Source organism: Ranitomeya variabilis, chromosome 4 (assembly GCF_051348905.1).
Source record: "Ranitomeya variabilis isolate aRanVar5 chromosome 4, aRanVar5.hap1, whole genome shotgun sequence".
Lineage (NCBI taxonomy): Eukaryota > Metazoa > Chordata > Amphibia > Anura > Dendrobatidae > Ranitomeya > Ranitomeya variabilis.
In genome coordinates, this window is record NC_135235.1 from 664,573,055 (window position 1) to 664,591,166 (window position 18,112).

Here is an 18,112-nt window from a genome sequence, read left to right on the forward strand (position 1 = left end):
GTCTAGTTTCCAAAATGGTGTCACTTGTGGGGGGTTTCCACTGTTTAGGCACATCAGGGACTCTCCAAACGCGACATGGCATCCGATCTCAATTCCAGCCAATTCTGCATTGAAAAAGTCAAACGGTGCTCCTTCACTTCCAAGCTCTGCGGTGCGCCCAAACAGTGGTTTACCTCCACATATGGGGTATCGACGTACTCAGGAGAAATTGCACAACAACTTTTGTGGTCTAATTTCTCCTGTTACCCTTGTGAAAATAAGAATTTGTGGGCGAAAAAATCATTTTTGTGAAAACAAATGCGATTTTTTATTTTCACGGCTCTACGTTATAAACTTCTGTGAAGCACTTGGGGGTTCAAAGTGCTCACCACACATCTAGATAAGTTCCTTGGGGGGTCTAGTTTCCAAAATGGTGTCACTTGTGGGGGGTTTCCACTGTTTAGGCACATTAGGGGCTCTCCAAACGCGACATGGCGTCCGATCTCAATTCCAGCCAATTCTGCATTGAAACAGTCAAACGGTGCTCCTTCACTTCCAAGCTCTGCGGTGCGCCCAAACAGTGGTTTACCTCCACATATGGGGTATCGGCGTACTCAGGAAAAATTGCACAACAAAATTTGTGGTTAAATTTCTGTTTTTACACTTGTGAAAATTAAAAAAAATGGTTCTGAAGTAAAATGTTTGCAAAAAAAAGTAAAATGTTAATTTTTTTCTTCCACATTGTTTTAGTTCCTGTGAAGTACGTAAAGGGTTAATAAACTTCTTGAATGTGGTTTTGAGCAGCTTGAGGGGTGCAGTTTTTAGAATGGTGTCACACTTGGTTATTTTCTATCATATAGACCCCTCAAAATCACTTCAAAGGTGATGTGGTCCCTAAAAAAAACATGGTGTTGTAAAAATGAGAAATTGCTGGTCAACTTTTAACCCTTATAACTCCCTAACAAAACAAAAAATTGTTTCCAAAATTGTGCTGATGTAAAGTAGACATGTGAGAAATGTTATTTATTAACTATTTTTTGTGACATATCTCTCTGATTTAAGGGCATAAAAATACAAAGTTTGAAAATTGCAAAATTTTAAAAATTTTCGCCATATTTCCATTTTTTTCATAAATAATCGCAAGTAATATCGAAGAAATGTTACCACTAACTTGAAGTACAACATGTCACGAAAAAACAATCTCAGAATCAGCGGGATCCGATAAAGCGTTCCAGAGTTATAACCTCATAAAGTGACACTGGTCAGAATTGTAAAAATTGGCTCGGTCATTAAGTACCAAATTGGCTCTGTCACTAAGGGGTTAAAGCAAAGGAAGGTAATGTGGTTACACAAGGGGATCAAATTTTGGATGTATTTAAACAATTTTACAGTGAGTTATACTCTAAGATACATAAAGGTCAAGAGGAGATGAATAGGTATATGAGTGTGATTAAGCTTCCTAGACTAGGTGAGGAAGATAGAGGATGGATAGGCCGATGGCAGCGGAGGAACTGAGGGTGGCACTGGCGGATATGTTGGGTAATAAGGCCCTGGGGGCGGATGGCATTCCGGTAGAGGTGTACAAAATTTTTAATGAAGAAATAATAACTAAATTGGAGAAGGTATTTAATGAGTCGTTGGAGAGGGGAATACTACCTACATCTATGAGAGAGGCCATTGTTGTGGTCATTCCTAAAGCTGATAAGGATCCACTGAATCCGGAGTCCTACAGACCAATCTCACTCCTTACAGCGGATATAAAGATTTTGGCGAAGGCCTTGGCCAACAGACTAACTCATGTGATTGATAAAGTAATCCACCCAGATCAATCTGGATTCATGCCCAACAAATCTACAGCAATCAATTTAAGGAGACTATATTTAAATATGCAAATTCCAGCCGAAAATGCTGGAAAGAGAGTGGTGGTGTCTTTGGATGCCCATAAGGCCTTTGATTGTGTAGAATGGAATTACTTGTGGTCGGTTCTGTTGTGCCTTGGGTTCGGGCCTAAGTTTATATCTTGGGTGGGGTTGCTATACTCCTCTCCAATGGCAAAAATTAGAGTAAATAATAAATTATCTGATAGTTTCTCATTGCATAGGGGTACAAGGCAGGGGTGCCCATTGTCTCCGTTGCTATTTGCCCTAGCTGTGGAACCCTTGGTCGCTAAAATGAGGGAGGCACGAGAGATAAAAGGATTTGTGTATGGAATGAAGGAGGAGAAGGTGTCTCTGTATGCTGACGATATTTTGTTATTTTTGGGAGACTCGGGAGAATCTGGATAACGCGGTGGCATTAATTGAGGAATTTGGGTAATTCTCTGGACTCAAAATAAATTGGGACAAATCGTGCATTATGCCCATTGATGAGGTAGAAAGGGGTACTGGGGAGGTGGAAATGTCAGCAAAATTGAAGGTAGTTTCGAAATTTAAATATTTGGGGATACAAATCTCCCTTCCTCTGACGAGGTTTGAAGAACTTAATCTAAGCCCTCTGCTACAAAAAATACGTACCAAAATTTCGGCGTGGAACAAACTACATCTCTCTGTAATTGGAAGAGTGAACCTTTTGAAGATGATTGTGATGCCGCAGTTGTTATATGTACTGCATAATTCTCCAATTTGGATTCCGCAGAGTAGGTTCCGCAAAATCAAATCGCTGTTTGGCGAACTAATATGGGGGGGAAAGCCCAAGGTTTAAACAAGAAACTTTGCAGAGGCCAAAGGTGGAAGGGGGCTTGGCGCTCCCTAACCCTTGGGTATATTTTTTATCAGCACAATGTCAGCATATTGGAGGATGGGGGGAGGAGATGGTAAAGGGGCAATCGCCCAGTAGTTTGAGATATTTGATGGGAAAATGGCCTCTGGGTGAGAGTTTGGAAGGGGGGCAATTTTTGAAACTGGGTTCTCGGTTTCCTACTATTCTAATTCATAAGGTATGGGAAAAAGTTAAACAGATTAGGGGTGTCACAGGCCTTACCAAATACTCACCTATATGGGATAATATAAACTTACAAGAATTTAAGCAAATGGAAGGATATGGGCCATGGAGAGAGGCAGGAATTAGAAAGATGGGTCAGCTACTGGGTCAAAGGGGACTTAAGTCATTTGTGGAGTTACAAACAGAATTCCAGTTATCACATTTAAATTTATATCATTATAAAAGAATTCAGCATGCGTATCGGTCGCAATGTCGGAGAAAACTTATTGAGATGCAGATTGATATCATGCTGGCTTCCATTTTGGAGAACAGTGGGACAAGGGGGGCAATTTCAGAAGTGTATAGAGATTTATTATTCACCTTTCTAGCCAAACATCCCATCAAGTCTAGAGTGAAATGGGAAGTTGAAATGGGAGAGTTAAATGGTGATAGATGGGAATCTATTTTAGAATATGTGACTAAGATCTCTATGAGCAAACCTGGGAGGATGTCTCAATTATATGTGATTCATAGAGCTTACAGAACTCCCGATAGACTGTTCAAGATGGGTTTGAGGTCTGATTCCGAGTGTCCACGATGTTCGCAGGAACAGGCAGACATGTTACACATGCTGTGGCACTGCCCTAGATTGTCTGCCTTCTGGACAATTGTATTGAATCGGATTGAATTGGTATATAGGTGTGTCATTCCCAGAGACCCTTTGGTCTGTATATTAGGCTATGTGGAAGAAATAGCAGTGGTATCTATGGTTAAACTGGCGATTGCTAGATTGTTATTCATAGCAAGGAAATTGATAACTCGGTTCTGGATCAGGGAGGAGCCTCCGACTAGACGAGACTTTCTTACGCAGGCGGACCATATAATTTTATTGGAAAAAAGTATCAATACTAAGAGAAATAAACTAGATTTATTTCAAAAGATATGGCAGCCATGGATAGAATGGAATTAGAATTGTGGGGAGGATGCATAATGGTATAGATGATGTTCATACTAAACAATTGTATTTGAATTGGGGAAGGACTTTCGGATTGGAATTTGGGAAAGCATTAAAGGGGTCTCGAAGGGGGGGGGATAGGGAGGGAAAAGGTGGGGGAGTTATGTTCATAAAATATATGATTATCTGTGAATAACAGCTTGATGTAATTTGTTATCATTGATTTTTCTTAATAAAAATGTATCTGATTAAAAAAAAACCATGTCAGGGAACATGGTCTAAGGGGCTTCTGTCAGTGTAATACTGACAGGTATAATGCATTGCAATGCATTATGTGAGCGATCAGAGTAATAAAAGGTATAGTCCCATAGAGGGACACTAAGTAAGACAGTCAAAAAGAAAGAAAAGAAAATTATAAAAATAGGTACATTTATGTAAAAACAAAAATAAACAAAAAAGTGCACATATTTGGTATTGCCACGTCCAGAATGACTTGAGCTGTAAAACTGTCACACTAGTTAACCTCTTCAGTGAATGCTGTAAAAAAAAAAAAAAAATTAAACACGATGCTTTTTCATCATACTGCTTAACAAAAAGAGGAATAAAACCCGATCAAAAAGTTGAATGGAAATAAAAATGGCATCATCGGAAAATAAAAAGTTATTGCTCTCAGAATATAGCAAAAACTTTTTTTTTTTCTATAAAATAATTTTTATTTTGTAAAAGCGGCAAAACGTAAAAAAAATAATAAAAATGTGGTATCGCTGTAATCGTACTGACCCGAATAATAAGGCTGTTTTATCACTCTTACCACACAGTGGCAAAACTATTTTGAATTGGTAGTTTTTTGTTCATTCTGCCTCTTGAAAATCAGAATACAAAGCAATCAAAAAATGTTATGTGCCTGAAAATGGTACCAATAGAAACAACAACTCGACCCACAAAAAAACAAACTCTCACATGACTTATAGCTTTCAAAATATGGCAATGCAAAAACTTTATTTTGAAAAAATAAGGAATTTTAGTGTGTGACAGCAACCAAACATAAAAAAAAATAAATTAATCTGATATCTCTGTAATCGCACCAACCCAAAGAATAGAGTCGTCTGATCACTTATACCGCACTAGGAACGGCGTAAAAATAAATAAAACCAATTCTTCACCTGCTGTTGATTTGTTTATTTTGCCTCCCAAAGCTCTCATTTATTCTATGCTTTATGCTGTATGCAAATTGCCTCTTCTGAGAAAAAGAGGACTTAACTCTATAGCGCCACCTGTTGGAAGTAGAGATCCTACAAGTCACAATCAACCCTCTAACGAGTCGTGCAATATGACTTAGGATAAAAGCCAAATCAGTATCTCAATTCGCAGACACGGTGTTTCGGGCTGTTGGCCCTCGTCAGTGCGAAGCATGAGAACTGATTTGGCTAGGTGAGAGGCTCTGGACTGGGGTCTAAGGGGTATCGTTTCTCCTTATGGAGAGTGACATACCATCTCTGGCTTGTCAAGGTAAGGAGGCTTATTTGCCGTACAATGCTCCTCTGGGAAATTAAATATGCAAATTGCCTCTTCTGAGAAAAAGAGGACTTAACTCTATAGCGCCACCTGTTGGAAGTAGCGATCCTACAAGTCACAGCACTTACAACAGGGTTTCTGTGTAAAAGCATGTTTGTCCACAGTTTTTTTGCACCTCTGAAAAGGACACCACTGAACAGAGACCAGATGAAGTCCAGAGTAACTATGCTGCCTCATTATAGTAAATGAATCCATCGGGGGTTTCATCTGAATCACGTTTGGAGATTTCGAGGGAAACCCCGATGTAAGTGCTCAGCATAGAGCGTCGGATAAATGTGATCCAAAATTTTATGTAAAATGTTCCCAAAAAAGCTTCAACTCAATCCACATATATAAAAAAAATCCCCACTAAGGTCTGTCGTCTGCTATTGGAAATATAGGGGGCTTCCACGTTACTAGTAACACAACGGCTCTTGAGAAGCGTTATGGCTCCTTGTCTCCTTCAAAAAAATCCAGAGAATTATGTGTTTCCAAATCCAAATGCCCCCCTCCTTTCTAAGCCCCACAATGTGCCTATACCACATTTAGCGTCCAAATGTTTGCTATTTCTGTAGCGATGAGAGCCCGCTTAATTTACATGGTGCATGTCTCCAAAAGCATGAGCTGGGCACAATGTATGAACACTATGACATACTGGGCAGTGCAATGTATGAGTACCACAATGGCAGATTTGAAATTTTCTCTCCGCAACATCTACTGCTGCTTGTTTCTGGAAAACACCCATTGAGTCAAAATCGTCACTACACGTGTAGATAAATTCACAGAGGGGTATATTTTTCCACCTGGGGTCACTTGAGGTAGAGGATTCTGCTCTTCTGGCATTTGGGGGCTTTGTATATGGAGTCCGCAAACTATTTTACGATAATTTGTTCTCCAAGAGTCAAATAGCGCTTTATCCTTTGCTTTGTGGCTAAACAGCCACATATGAGGTATTCTCACATTCAATAGAAATTGTGTGACAAATTTGGTGCTATTTTTACCCATTTGACAGTGTAAAAATGTAAAATCTGAGGCTAAAACTAAATTTTTGCGGCAAACATGAAATTATTTTTTTTCTTCACTCCCCAATTATATAACATTTTGTGACATACCTATGGTGTCGGTATGATCACTGCACCGCTAGATGAATTTAATGCTGTTCTGGCACCTCTGGGGCTCTGCCATTGTGACATAGCACCCTTAAACCATTCCAGCTAAATCTGAACTCAAATATTTCCCTTCTGAGCTTTCAGTTGTGCCTCCAAAAGTAGTTTTTAACCACATATTGAAGTATTCGGGAAAAATTGCGTAACAAATAGTACCATTCATTTCTCCTATTTTACCTTTTGAAAATTGAAAACTTGGGGCTAAAACAACATTTTAGTGGAAAAAAATGGTATTTTTTTTCAATAACTCAACCCAATGTTATACAATCCTGTGACTTGCATGTGGGTTAGAAATGCTCACTACATCCATAGATGAATTCCTCAAGGAGTGTAAGTTCCAAAATGTCACTTGTGGGGGTTTCTGCTGTTTTGGCATGTGAGAGGCTGTTAAAATGTGACATGGCATCTGCAATTTATTCCAGCCAAAATTACGCTTCAGAATTCAATTGGCACCCTTCCCTTCTGAGCCCTGCCGTGCACACAAACTGTAGTTTTCCACCACATATGGGGTATCTACGTACTCCGCATAAAATGGACCCCAAAATCTGTTGTGTAATTTTTCCTATTACCTTTTTGAAAATGAAAAAAAATAGTGGCTAAATGAACATTTGTGGGAAAAGTGTATTTTTTATTTTCAGCCTTATAAAATTCTGTGAAGCATCTGCGCATTCAAGATGATCACTACACCTCTAGATAAATTCAGTGAGTGGTGTAGTTTCCAAAATGGGGTCACTTGTGGGGGGTTACCATTACATATTTAGCCACATCAGAGGCTCTGCAAACGTGACATGGCATCCACTATCTATTCCTGCCAATTTTGCATTCCAAAAGCCAAATGCCCTTCATTCCTGTGAAACACTTGTGGGTTCAACGTGCTCACCACACTGCTATATAAATTCCTTGAGAGGTGTAGTTTCCAAAATGGGGTCACTTGTGGGGGATTTCCGCTGTTTAGGCACATCAGAGGCTCTGCAAACGCAACATGGCGTCCACTGTCTACTCCAGCCACTTTTGAACTCCATAATTTGAGTGGTGCTCCTTTCCTTCCAAACCTTGCCGTGCGCCCAAACAGCAATTTTGCACCACGTATGGTTTATCGGTCTACTCAGGAAAAACTGTGCAACAAAGTGTACAGTCCATTTTCTCGTTTTACTCTTATGTAACATTTGAGGTTAATCAATATTTTTGTGGGGATAAAATTTCATTTTTTTTTCCTTCAACGTTGCTTTAGTTTCGGTGAATGTGGTTTTGAGCACTTTGAGGGTGTATTTTAAAAAATCACTTTTGGGTATTTTCTGGCACACAGGCCCCTGAAAGTCACTTTTAAAAGGGATGTGGTCCCTTTAAGAAAAATTGCTTTTGTAATTTTTTGGGGAAAAATTAGAAATTGCTGATAAAATTTTAAGCCTTCTAAAATCCTAACCAAAAAAATGTTTAAAAAATAATTCTAATGTGAAGTAGACGTGGTAAATGTCATTTATTAACTAATTTATGTGATACTAGATGGTGGCCCGATTCTTACGCATCGGGTATTCTAGAATATGTATGTAGTTTATTTATGAAGATTTCAGAATAATGCAATGAATACACAGGATTCGGCCGGTCTGGTGCGACCAATTAGCGAAGCGTGGTTCAAATCCCGCGTCAATTCGCAGCTAGACTGCGTCTTTTGCTGATTGGTGGTGCCCGGCCGGCCGCGAACAATTAGTGAAGCCAGGGCCAGCTGCATGTTTTTGAGGGCCCCGGGCGAAAGAGTGTCACAGCGCACGTAGCATATAACACAGCCCACGTAGTATATAACACAGCCCACGTAGTATATAGCACAGCCCACGTAGTATATAGCACAGCGACGTATTATATATAGCACAGCCCACGCAGTATATAACACAGCCACGTAGTATTTTGCACAGCCACGTAGTATATAGCACAGCCCACGTAATATATAGCACAGCTCATGGAGTATATAACAGCCCATGTATTATATAGCACAGCCCACATAGTATATTGCACAGCCATGTGGTATATTGCACAGCCACGTAGTATATAGCACAGCCCACGTAGTATATAGCAGAGCGACGTAGTATATAACACAGCCCACGTAGTATATAACACAGCCCACGTAGTATATAGCAATGTGGGCACCATATCCCTGTTAAAAAAGAATTAAAATAAAAAATAGTTATATACTCACCTTCTGGCAGCCCCCGGATCCAGCCCAGGTCTTTAGTGATGCTCCTCGCGATGCTCCGTTCCCAGTAATGCCTTGTGGCAATAACACGTGATGATGTAGCGGTCTCGCGAGACCGCTACGTCATCTCCGGTCATTGCCGCAATGCATTCTTGGGACCGGAGCGTCTCGAGGAGCGGGAAAGGCTGGCGCGGACGGTGAGAATATAATGATTTTTTTTAATTATTATTTTTAACATTATATGTTTTTACTATTGATGCTGCATAGGCAGTATAATAGTAAAAAGTTGGGCACACTTACAGGGTTAATGGCAGCGTTAACCGACTGCGTTACACCCCAAAACTTGTTGTACAATTTGTCCTGAGTACGCTGATACCCTTTATGTGGGGGGAACCACCATTTGGGCGCATGACAGAGCGCCGTTTTCGAATGCAGACTTTGATGGAATGATCTGCGGGAGTCACGTTGCGTTTGCAGGACCCCTGATGTGCCTAAACAGTAGAAACCCCCCACAAGTGACCCCATATTGGAAACTAGACCCCAAAAGAACTTTTCTAGATGTGTTGTGAGAGCTTTGAACCCCCAAGTGTTTCACTAAAGTTTATAAGACCGAGCCGTGAAAATAAAAAATCATTTGTTTCCCCCACAAAAATGTTTTTTTTAGCCCCAAAATTTTTATTTTCACAAGGGTAACAGGAGAAATTGGACCACAAAAGTGGTCCAATTTGTCCTGTGTACGCTGACACCCCACATGTGAGAGAACTACTGTATGGCCACACGGCAGAGCTCAGAAGGGAAGGAACACCGTTTACCTTTTTCAATGTAGAATTGGCTGGAATTTAGATCGGACGCCATGTCGCATTTGGAGAGTCCCTGATGTGCCTAATCAGTGGAAATCCCCAAATCTAACTCCAACCCTAACCCCAACATGCGCTTAACACTAATCCCAACCATAACCCTAACCACACCCCTAACCCAAACACGCCTCTAACCCCAACTCTAACCATAACTCTAACCACACCCCTAATCCCAACCATAACAGAAATCCCAACAGTAAACATAATCCAAACCCTAGCCCCAACTCTAGCCCCAACCCTAAACCTAACTTTAGCCCTAACTCTAATAGGAAAATGGAAATAAGTACATTTTTTTTTTAAATTTTATTATTTTTCCCTAACTAAGGGGGTGATAAAGGGGGGTTTAATTTACTATTTATAGCGGGTTTCTATGTTTGGCAGCTGTCACACGCTAATAGACGCTTTTTTGTGCAAAAAATAGTTTTTGCATCACCACATTTTGAGAGCTATAATTTTTCCATATTTTGGCCCATAGAGTCATGTGAGGTCTTGTTTTTTGCGGTACGAGTTAATGTTTTTTATTGGTATCATTTTCGGGCACATTACTTTTTTGATCGCTTTTTATTATGATTTTTGGGAGGCAGAATGAACAAAAGCCAGCTATTTATGAATTTCTTTTGGGGGGGGAGGCGTTTATACTGTTCCGTATGTGGTAAAATTGATAAAGCAGTTTTATTCTTCGGGTTAGTACGATTACAGCAATATTTCATGTATATGATTTTTTTAATATTTTGGCGCTTTTATACAATAAAAACTATTTTATATAAAAAATAATTATTTTTGCATTGCTTTATCCTGAGAGCTATAGCTTTTTTATTTTTTCGCTGATGACACTGTATTGTGACTTGTTTTTTCGGGACTAGATGACGTTTTCAGCGGTACCATGGTTATTTATATCCGTCTTTTTGGTGGGCGGTATGATGATAAAGCATTTTTTTAGCCTTTTTTTTATGGGGTTCACCAAAGGGTTAACTAGTGGGACAGTATTTTATAGGTCGGGTCGTTATGGACGCAGCAATACTAAATATGTGTACTTTTATTGATTTTTTTTTCCCCATAAAGAAATGTATTTATTGGAAAAATATTTTTTTTTTCTTTATTTAGGAATTTTAAAATATATATATTTTTACACACTATAATATTTTTTTAAAAACTTTTTACATTGTCCCAGGATGGGACATCACTATAATGTCAGATGGCTGATCTGACACTTTGCACAGCACTGTGTCAGATCAGCGATCTGACAGGCAGTGAAGTAGGCTTGCCGGTGCCTGCTCTCAGCAGGCACTGAGTAGCCACCTCCCTGCAAGACCCGGAAGGACCCCGTGTCCATTTTGGAGCCGGGGGTCTGAAAGGAGAACCTCAGGACAACGCGATCACATCACGTTGTTCTGAGGGAAGCACACAGGAAACCCCCTCTCTGCGCGATGCTTCTCTATGCCTCTGCCGGCACCGAAAAGTTGCATTCTTGTTTGATCGCAGTGTTCCGGAGGTTAAAGTGGCTAGTGTCAGCTGTGCGAATTAGCTGACACCCGGCCGTACTCCCCCTCGGATCACATTGGACGTACTATTCAGCCCAGGGGATTAAGTCCCAAGTCACATGGACAGAATAGTACGTCGAATGGCAGAAACGAGTTAAGTACAACAGGTCATAGAAAATATTCTCATAATCACTGGGATCCGTTGATCCATTCCAGAGGTATAGCCTCATAAATTGACACTGAGAATTGAAAAAATTGGCCTCTTGAGGAATGTGAAAACAAGCTGAGGACTGAAGGTGTTAAAAAAAAAAAAAAAAGTCTCCTTTGTCTCTCCCAAATGTCCAAGATCTAAATTTAAGACACCTCGGCTCTGCAATATTTTAAAAGGTTCTCTTTAACTATATATTTCTTCAAGTAACTCATCTGACAGAAATTATTGGCCCTAAGATAGTTTAGATTGCCAAAAGCCACAGAACCGCATACTCTAATTTCTTTAGAGAGGTTTCATCATTAGTTACTATTTTTTATTAATGAAGTCTGTTGAGTGTGATAATGTCAGTAGATGTGTTATTGTCGGTAGTCATTTTTTTACCAGAGCAATTAGCGACCAAAATACTTTGATTTAGCCACTTCCCGCAGCCAGTTTTCTGTTCCTGTCAGCAGTCTGCATTATGAATATCTGATCAGAGCACCACATAAAGACCCCCCCACCCCCCCTCCTGGCCCACCCTGGGTCACGAGCATATCGTTAGCTAAAAACTGAAAATAAAGATTAAAGAACAATCATAAGATGGATTTCATCAACCAAGGTATCATTTTAATCAGTATAACGGTGCTAGTCTGACACTGTCTGTAGGTTACTGTGCACAATTGTGCTGACAGGTTCCCTCTAAATTGTGGCAGAAGACCAGATGGGGACCTTATGGAATTTAATATCCCACACTAGGGTCAGCTTTAGGATGCTCCGTGGTTCTGTCCCCCCCAATAAGACAAATGAGAATATCTGATTTTTTTTACTTACAGTAAAATTTGTTTCTCGTATTCATTGGAGGACACCAGAGGCGTAACTACCACGATCACAGCGGTCGCCACTGCGACTGGGCCCAGTGGGTCAGGGGCCCGGCTGGTAAGAGGCACGCCGACACCAGCAAAAGCCGCCATCAGGGCATTACTGTCCTTACTGGCGTATGGGGCCCGATGAGCAGTGGGGGCCTGCAGCGGATTCTGCTGCTTCGGTAACTGATCGCACGTCCTCCGACGCACGATCAGTTAAAATCTGTTGAAGTGCAGGAGATTCCTCCTGCACGGCAACAGTTAACAGCCGCCAGCTGATGTCAGCGCGCACGTAGGACGTCACTGTCATATGCCGGAACGACGATACGCGCCTCAGCCGAATCGTGGGTGAGGACATTGCTGGAGCTCGGCCAGGTAAGGAAAAACTTTTCTTTTTTTTTTTTTTTGGTAAAGCCACAGTATGGGGCATATTATACAGGTATGGGGGTGCATTATACTACTATGGGGGGGAGGAAGGGGATGCATTATACTGCTATGGTGCTGCCGCATTTTATACTCCTATAGGGCTGCCGCATTTTTTACTGCTATGGGGCTTTGCATTATACTATATATGACTATGGGGTGCATTATACTACTATGGAGGACTATCAGGGTGCATTATACTTAATAAGATGATTATGTGGGTGCATAATACTTTGTAGGAGGACTATTGCATTATACTTAATATGATGACTGGGTGCATAATACTTTGTAGGACTATTGCATTATACTTAATAAGATAACTATGTGGGTGCATAATACTTTGTAGTAGGACTATGAAGTGCATTTTACTACTCTGAAGTTCTGCGGGGTGCATTATACTCTATTGAGGACTATGGGCTGTGCATTATACTTTATGGATGACTATGGAGGTGCATTTGATTATACTACATGGATGACTATGAACTGTGCAGTATATTATATAGAGGACTATGGTGGTGCATAATATTATATAGAGGACTATGGGGGTGCATTATCCTTCTTATAGGGATCCCCATGACTTCTGTGTAAGGCCAGTTTCACATTAGCGTTTGCAGCAGCTGCGGAGGGCTGCGGACTTCCTCCGTGAAGCCCCGCCCTTGGCCGCTAGCTCCGCCTATTTCGGCATGCGGCCGGCATGCGGCCTGTGTACTTATCTTTAACATTACGTACGCAGGTCGTGCCGCAGTATGCGGATGCTTCCGCATGCGTCGTTTTGACAATGCGGCGACCAGCGTAGGACGCAGCTTGTAGCAATTTTTTTTCCGCATCGTCAAAACGACGCATGCGGAAGCATCTGCATACTGCGGCACGACCTGCGTACCTAATGTTAAAGATAGGTACACAGGCCGCATGCCGGCCGCATGCAGAAATAGGCGGAGCTAGCGGCTGAGGTGCGGCCAAGGGTGGGGCTTCACGGAGGAAGTCCGCAGCTGCTACAAACGCTAGTGTGAAAGTAGCCTAAGCCCCTCATGAGTATAATGGTTTATTTTCTTTTATACATTACAGAACAATGGCAGAATGGGGGATACATATATACCAGGATGGGGCACCGGATAAGGGATATATAACAGAATGGGCAATATATATACCAGAATGGGGTCAGGATAAGGCACATATATACCAGGATGGAGGGTGCATATCTATAATTTATTCAGGATGGCAGGGGGCCCAGTCCAAATCTTGCAGCGGGGGTCAATAAGACTCTAGTTATGCCACTGGGGGATACAGTTCCCTCCCTTGATTTTCCTTTTGGGGGAACAGTTTTGTTTCTTCTTGCCTTAATTCTTTTCTTTTCGCCTTCTACTGCTTTCTTACAAAACTGAGGAAGCCTGCTCCAACAGGCGAGGAATAGTATGCAGGGCAGGAGTCACTTTTATTTAATTGCCGTAATAATGTCAGCCTCCAGGTGGCAGCAAACTATCCCATGTTTCTGCGACCCCTATGAGGGCTACGAGAATCAGATTTTACGGTAAGTAAAAAAAAAAATCAATTTTTTGCATGGTTAACATTTTTTGATGGCTTTTTAAAAAATATTTTGGAGGCAGAATGAACAAAGAGTTGAACGTCATGCTCTACATGTTCATGCTATGACGTCTTCTATTAGTCTGCGAACTGTTATTGTCTTAGTGAATAATTAAATTTTGCTACATAACTTCTCTTTTCTATAGTAATTTTGAGTAGAAATGTTCAAAAATATAAATTTAAAGGATATTTTATCAATAAATTATTGGTTTTATTCTTGGCAGATGACTGTACCAGGAGATCAGAGGGACAGCTGACATCTTCAGTTTTTAAATCAGATGAACTTGAGATCACACAGGATACAATTGAAGTGAATGCTAAGAAAAATAAAAGTCAGAAAAGAGGCATGAAAAAACAAATTGCTCTTAAAGCAAAGAAGCCAGTCACACATTCAGAATATGGGAATAGTTGTGCCCTCGAAGCTTCTTTTGTTAAACATCAAAAAATTCACACAGAGGAGAAGATATTTTCTTGTTCCAAATGTGGGAGATATTTTAACCACAAATCAAATCTTATTAGGCATGAGAGAATGCATACTGGAAAGAAGCCATATTCATGTTCAGAATGTGGGAAATGTTTTGTACAGAAAGCATCACTTGTTAGTCACCACAGTACTCACACAGGGGAGAAGCCTTTTTCATGTTCAGAATGTGGAAAATGTTTTGCATGGAAATCACACTTTGTTATACACCGGAAAACTCACACAGGGGAGAAGCCATATTCATGTTCAGAATGTGGAAAATGTTTTGCATGGAAATCACACTTTGTTATACACCGGAAAACTCACACAGGGGAGAAGCCATATTCATGTTCAGAATGTGGAAAATGTTTTCTACAGAAGTCATTGCTTGTTAGTCACCAGAGACGTCACACAGGGGAGATGCCGTTTTCATGTTCAGTATGTGGAAAATGTTTTGTAGAGAAATCACCTCTTGTTAAACATCAAAGAACTCACACAGGGGAGAAGCCTTTTTCATGTTCAGAATGTGGAAAATGTTATGGACAGAGATCTCATCTTGTTACACATCAGAGAACTCACACAGGTGAGAAGCCTTTTTCATGTTCAGAATGTGGAAAATGTTATGGACAGAGATCACATCTTGTTACACATCAGAGAACTCACACAGGGGAGAAGCCTTTTTCATGTTCAGAATGTGGAATATGTTTTGTACGGAAATCACACCTTGATAGACACCAGAGAACTCACACAGGGAAGAAGCCTTTTTCATGTTCAGAATGTGGAAAATGTTTTGTAGAGAAATCTCATCTTGTTAAACATCAGAGAAAATGTGGTGCCAATATTCAAAAAGGGCTCTAAAAGTGAACCTGGAAATTATAGGCCAGTAAGTCTAACCTCTACTGTTGGTAAAATATTTGAAGGGTTTCTGAAGGATGTTATTCTGGATTATCTCAATGAGAATAACTGTTTAACTCCATATCAGCATGGGTTTATGAGAAATCGCTCCTGTCAAACCAGTCTAATCAGTTTTTATGAAGAGGTAAGCTATAGGCTGGACCACGGTGAGTCATTGGACATGGTATATCTCGATTTTTCCAAAGCGTTTGATACCGTGCCGCACAAGAGGTTGGTACACAAAATGAGAATGCTTGGTCTGGGGGAAAATGTGTGTAAATGGGTTAGTAACTGGCTTAGTGATAGAAAGCAGAGGGTGGTTATAAATGGTATAGTCTCTAACTGGGTCGCTGTGACCAGTGGGGTACCGCAGGGGTCGGTATTGGTACCTGTTCTCTTCAACATATTCATTAATGATCTGGTAGAAGGTTTACACAGTAAAATATTGATATTTGCAGATGATACAAAACTATGTAAAGCAGTTAATACAAGAGAAGATGGTATTCTGCTACAGATGGATCTGGATAAGTTGGAAACTTGGGCTGAAAGGTGGCAGATGAGGTTTAACAATGATAAATGTAAGGTTATACACATGGGAAGAAGGAATCAATATCACCATTACACACTGAACGGGAAACCACTGGGTAAATCTGACAGGGAGAAGGACTTGGGGATCCTAGTTAATGATAAACTTACCTGGAACAGCCAGGCAGCAGCTGCCAAGGCAAGCAGGATCATGGGGTGCATTAAAAGAGGTCTGGATACACATGATGAGAGCATTATACTGCCTCTGTACAAATCCCTAGTTAGACCGCACATGGAGTACTGTGTCCAGTTTTGGGCACCGGTTACTATGTTACTAGAACTCACACAGGGGAGAAACAATATTCATGTTTAAAATGTGGAATATGTTTTGTACATAAATCATCGCTTGTTAGTCATCAAAGAACTCACACAGGGCAAATGCCTTTTTCATGTTCAGAATGTGGAAAATGTTTTATACAGAAGTCGTTGCTTGTTAGACACCAGAGAACTCACACAGGAGAGAAGTTATATTCATGTTCAGAATATGGGAAATGTTTGGCAGATAAATCAAGTGTTGTTAAGCACCAGAAAATTCACACAGGTGAGAAGCAGTGTTCATATTAACAATGTGGGAAATGTTGGTTGGTTGGAACAATAATGCTATTTTCTTAAATATCTAAAATCCCTCATGAGGAGAAGCCATTATCATATCTGAAATGTAAAAATTTAATTCCTAGAAAACATATTTTGTTAACCCCTTTACAATCTTGCAATTTTCCATTATTGCGTTTTCGTTGTTTGCTCCCCTTTTTACGTAAGCAATAACTTTTTTTATTGTTTGTGTCAATATGGCTATATGAGGATTTATTTATAGCGGGATGAGTTGTGTTTTTCAATGACTCCATTGATTTTACCATATAGTGCAGTGGAATAAAGGGAAAAATTTCCAAGTGCGGTTAAATTGCAAAAAATAAATAAATAATGGAATTCCACAAATGTGTTTTTTTTTTTTTTTTTTGTACCATGTTCACTGAATGCTAAAACTGACCTGTCACTATAATTCTTTGCGTCATTTTGAGTTTGCAGATATTAAACATGTATAGTTTCTTATTTACTTAAGTGACCCAAAAAAATCCCTTGTTTTTCAAGGAAAATTTAAAAATGGTGTCATTTTCCAAGCCCCATAGTGTCTCCATTTTTCAGGGACTAGGTGAGGACTTATTTTTTGCACACTGAGCTGATGTTTTTATTGATACCATTTCAGGGTATATACAATGTTTTGATCACCTGTTGCATTTTATTGCAATGTTTCAGCGACCAAAAAAACATAATTCTTGTGTTTTGATTTTTTTATCGTTATGCCTTTTACCGTCCGTTCACATTAATTCATTTTATATTTAGATTGGACATTTCTGAATGCAGTGATATCAAATGTGTATTTTTTTTATATATATATATATATATACACTGCTCAAATAAAATAAAGTGAACACTAAAATCTCACATCCTAGATATCACTGAATGAAATATTCCTGTTGTAAATTTTTATTCATTACATAGTGGAATGTGTTGAGAACAATAAAACCTAAAAATGATCAACGTAAATCACAACTAATATCTCACGGAGGTCGGTCTGGAGTTGGAATGATGCTCAAAATCAAAGTGGAAAATGAAGTTACAGGCTGATCCAACTTCAGTGGAAATGCCTCAAGACAAAGAAATGATGCTCAGTAGTGTGTGGCCTCCATGTGCCTGTATTATCTCCCTACAACACCTGGGCATGCTCCTGATGAGGCGACAGATGGTCTCCTGAGGGATCTCCCAGACCTGGACTAAAGCATTTGCCAACTCCTAGACAGTCTGTGGTGCAACGTGACGTTGGTGGATGGTTCGAGACATGATGTCCCAGATGTGTTCAATCGGATTCAGGTCTGGGGAACGGGAGGGCCAGTCCATAGCTTCAATGCCTTCATCTTGCAGGAACTGCTCACACACTCCATCCACATGAGGTCTGACATTGTCCTGCATTAGGAATCCAGGCAAAACCACACCAGCATATGGTCTCACAAGGGGTCTG

At 40.2% G+C, this 18,112-nt stretch overlaps 1 protein-coding gene across 2 annotated transcripts in view; it reads left to right on the forward strand.

Moving 5' to 3' along the window:
• LOC143766242 (uncharacterized) overlaps positions 1–17,520 on the forward strand; it is a 45,947-nt gene extending 28,427 nt beyond the window's left edge. For both annotated transcript variants that reach the window (XM_077253761.1, XM_077253762.1), the window contains exon 7: positions 14,381–17,520. In XM_077253761.1, the coding sequence (XP_077109876.1) occupies positions 14,381–15,474 (1,094 nt within the window). In that variant the 3' untranslated portion in view covers positions 15,475–17,520. The remainder of the gene's footprint in view (positions 1–14,380) is intronic.
• The last annotated feature ends 592 nt before the right edge of the window (positions 17,521–18,112 follow it).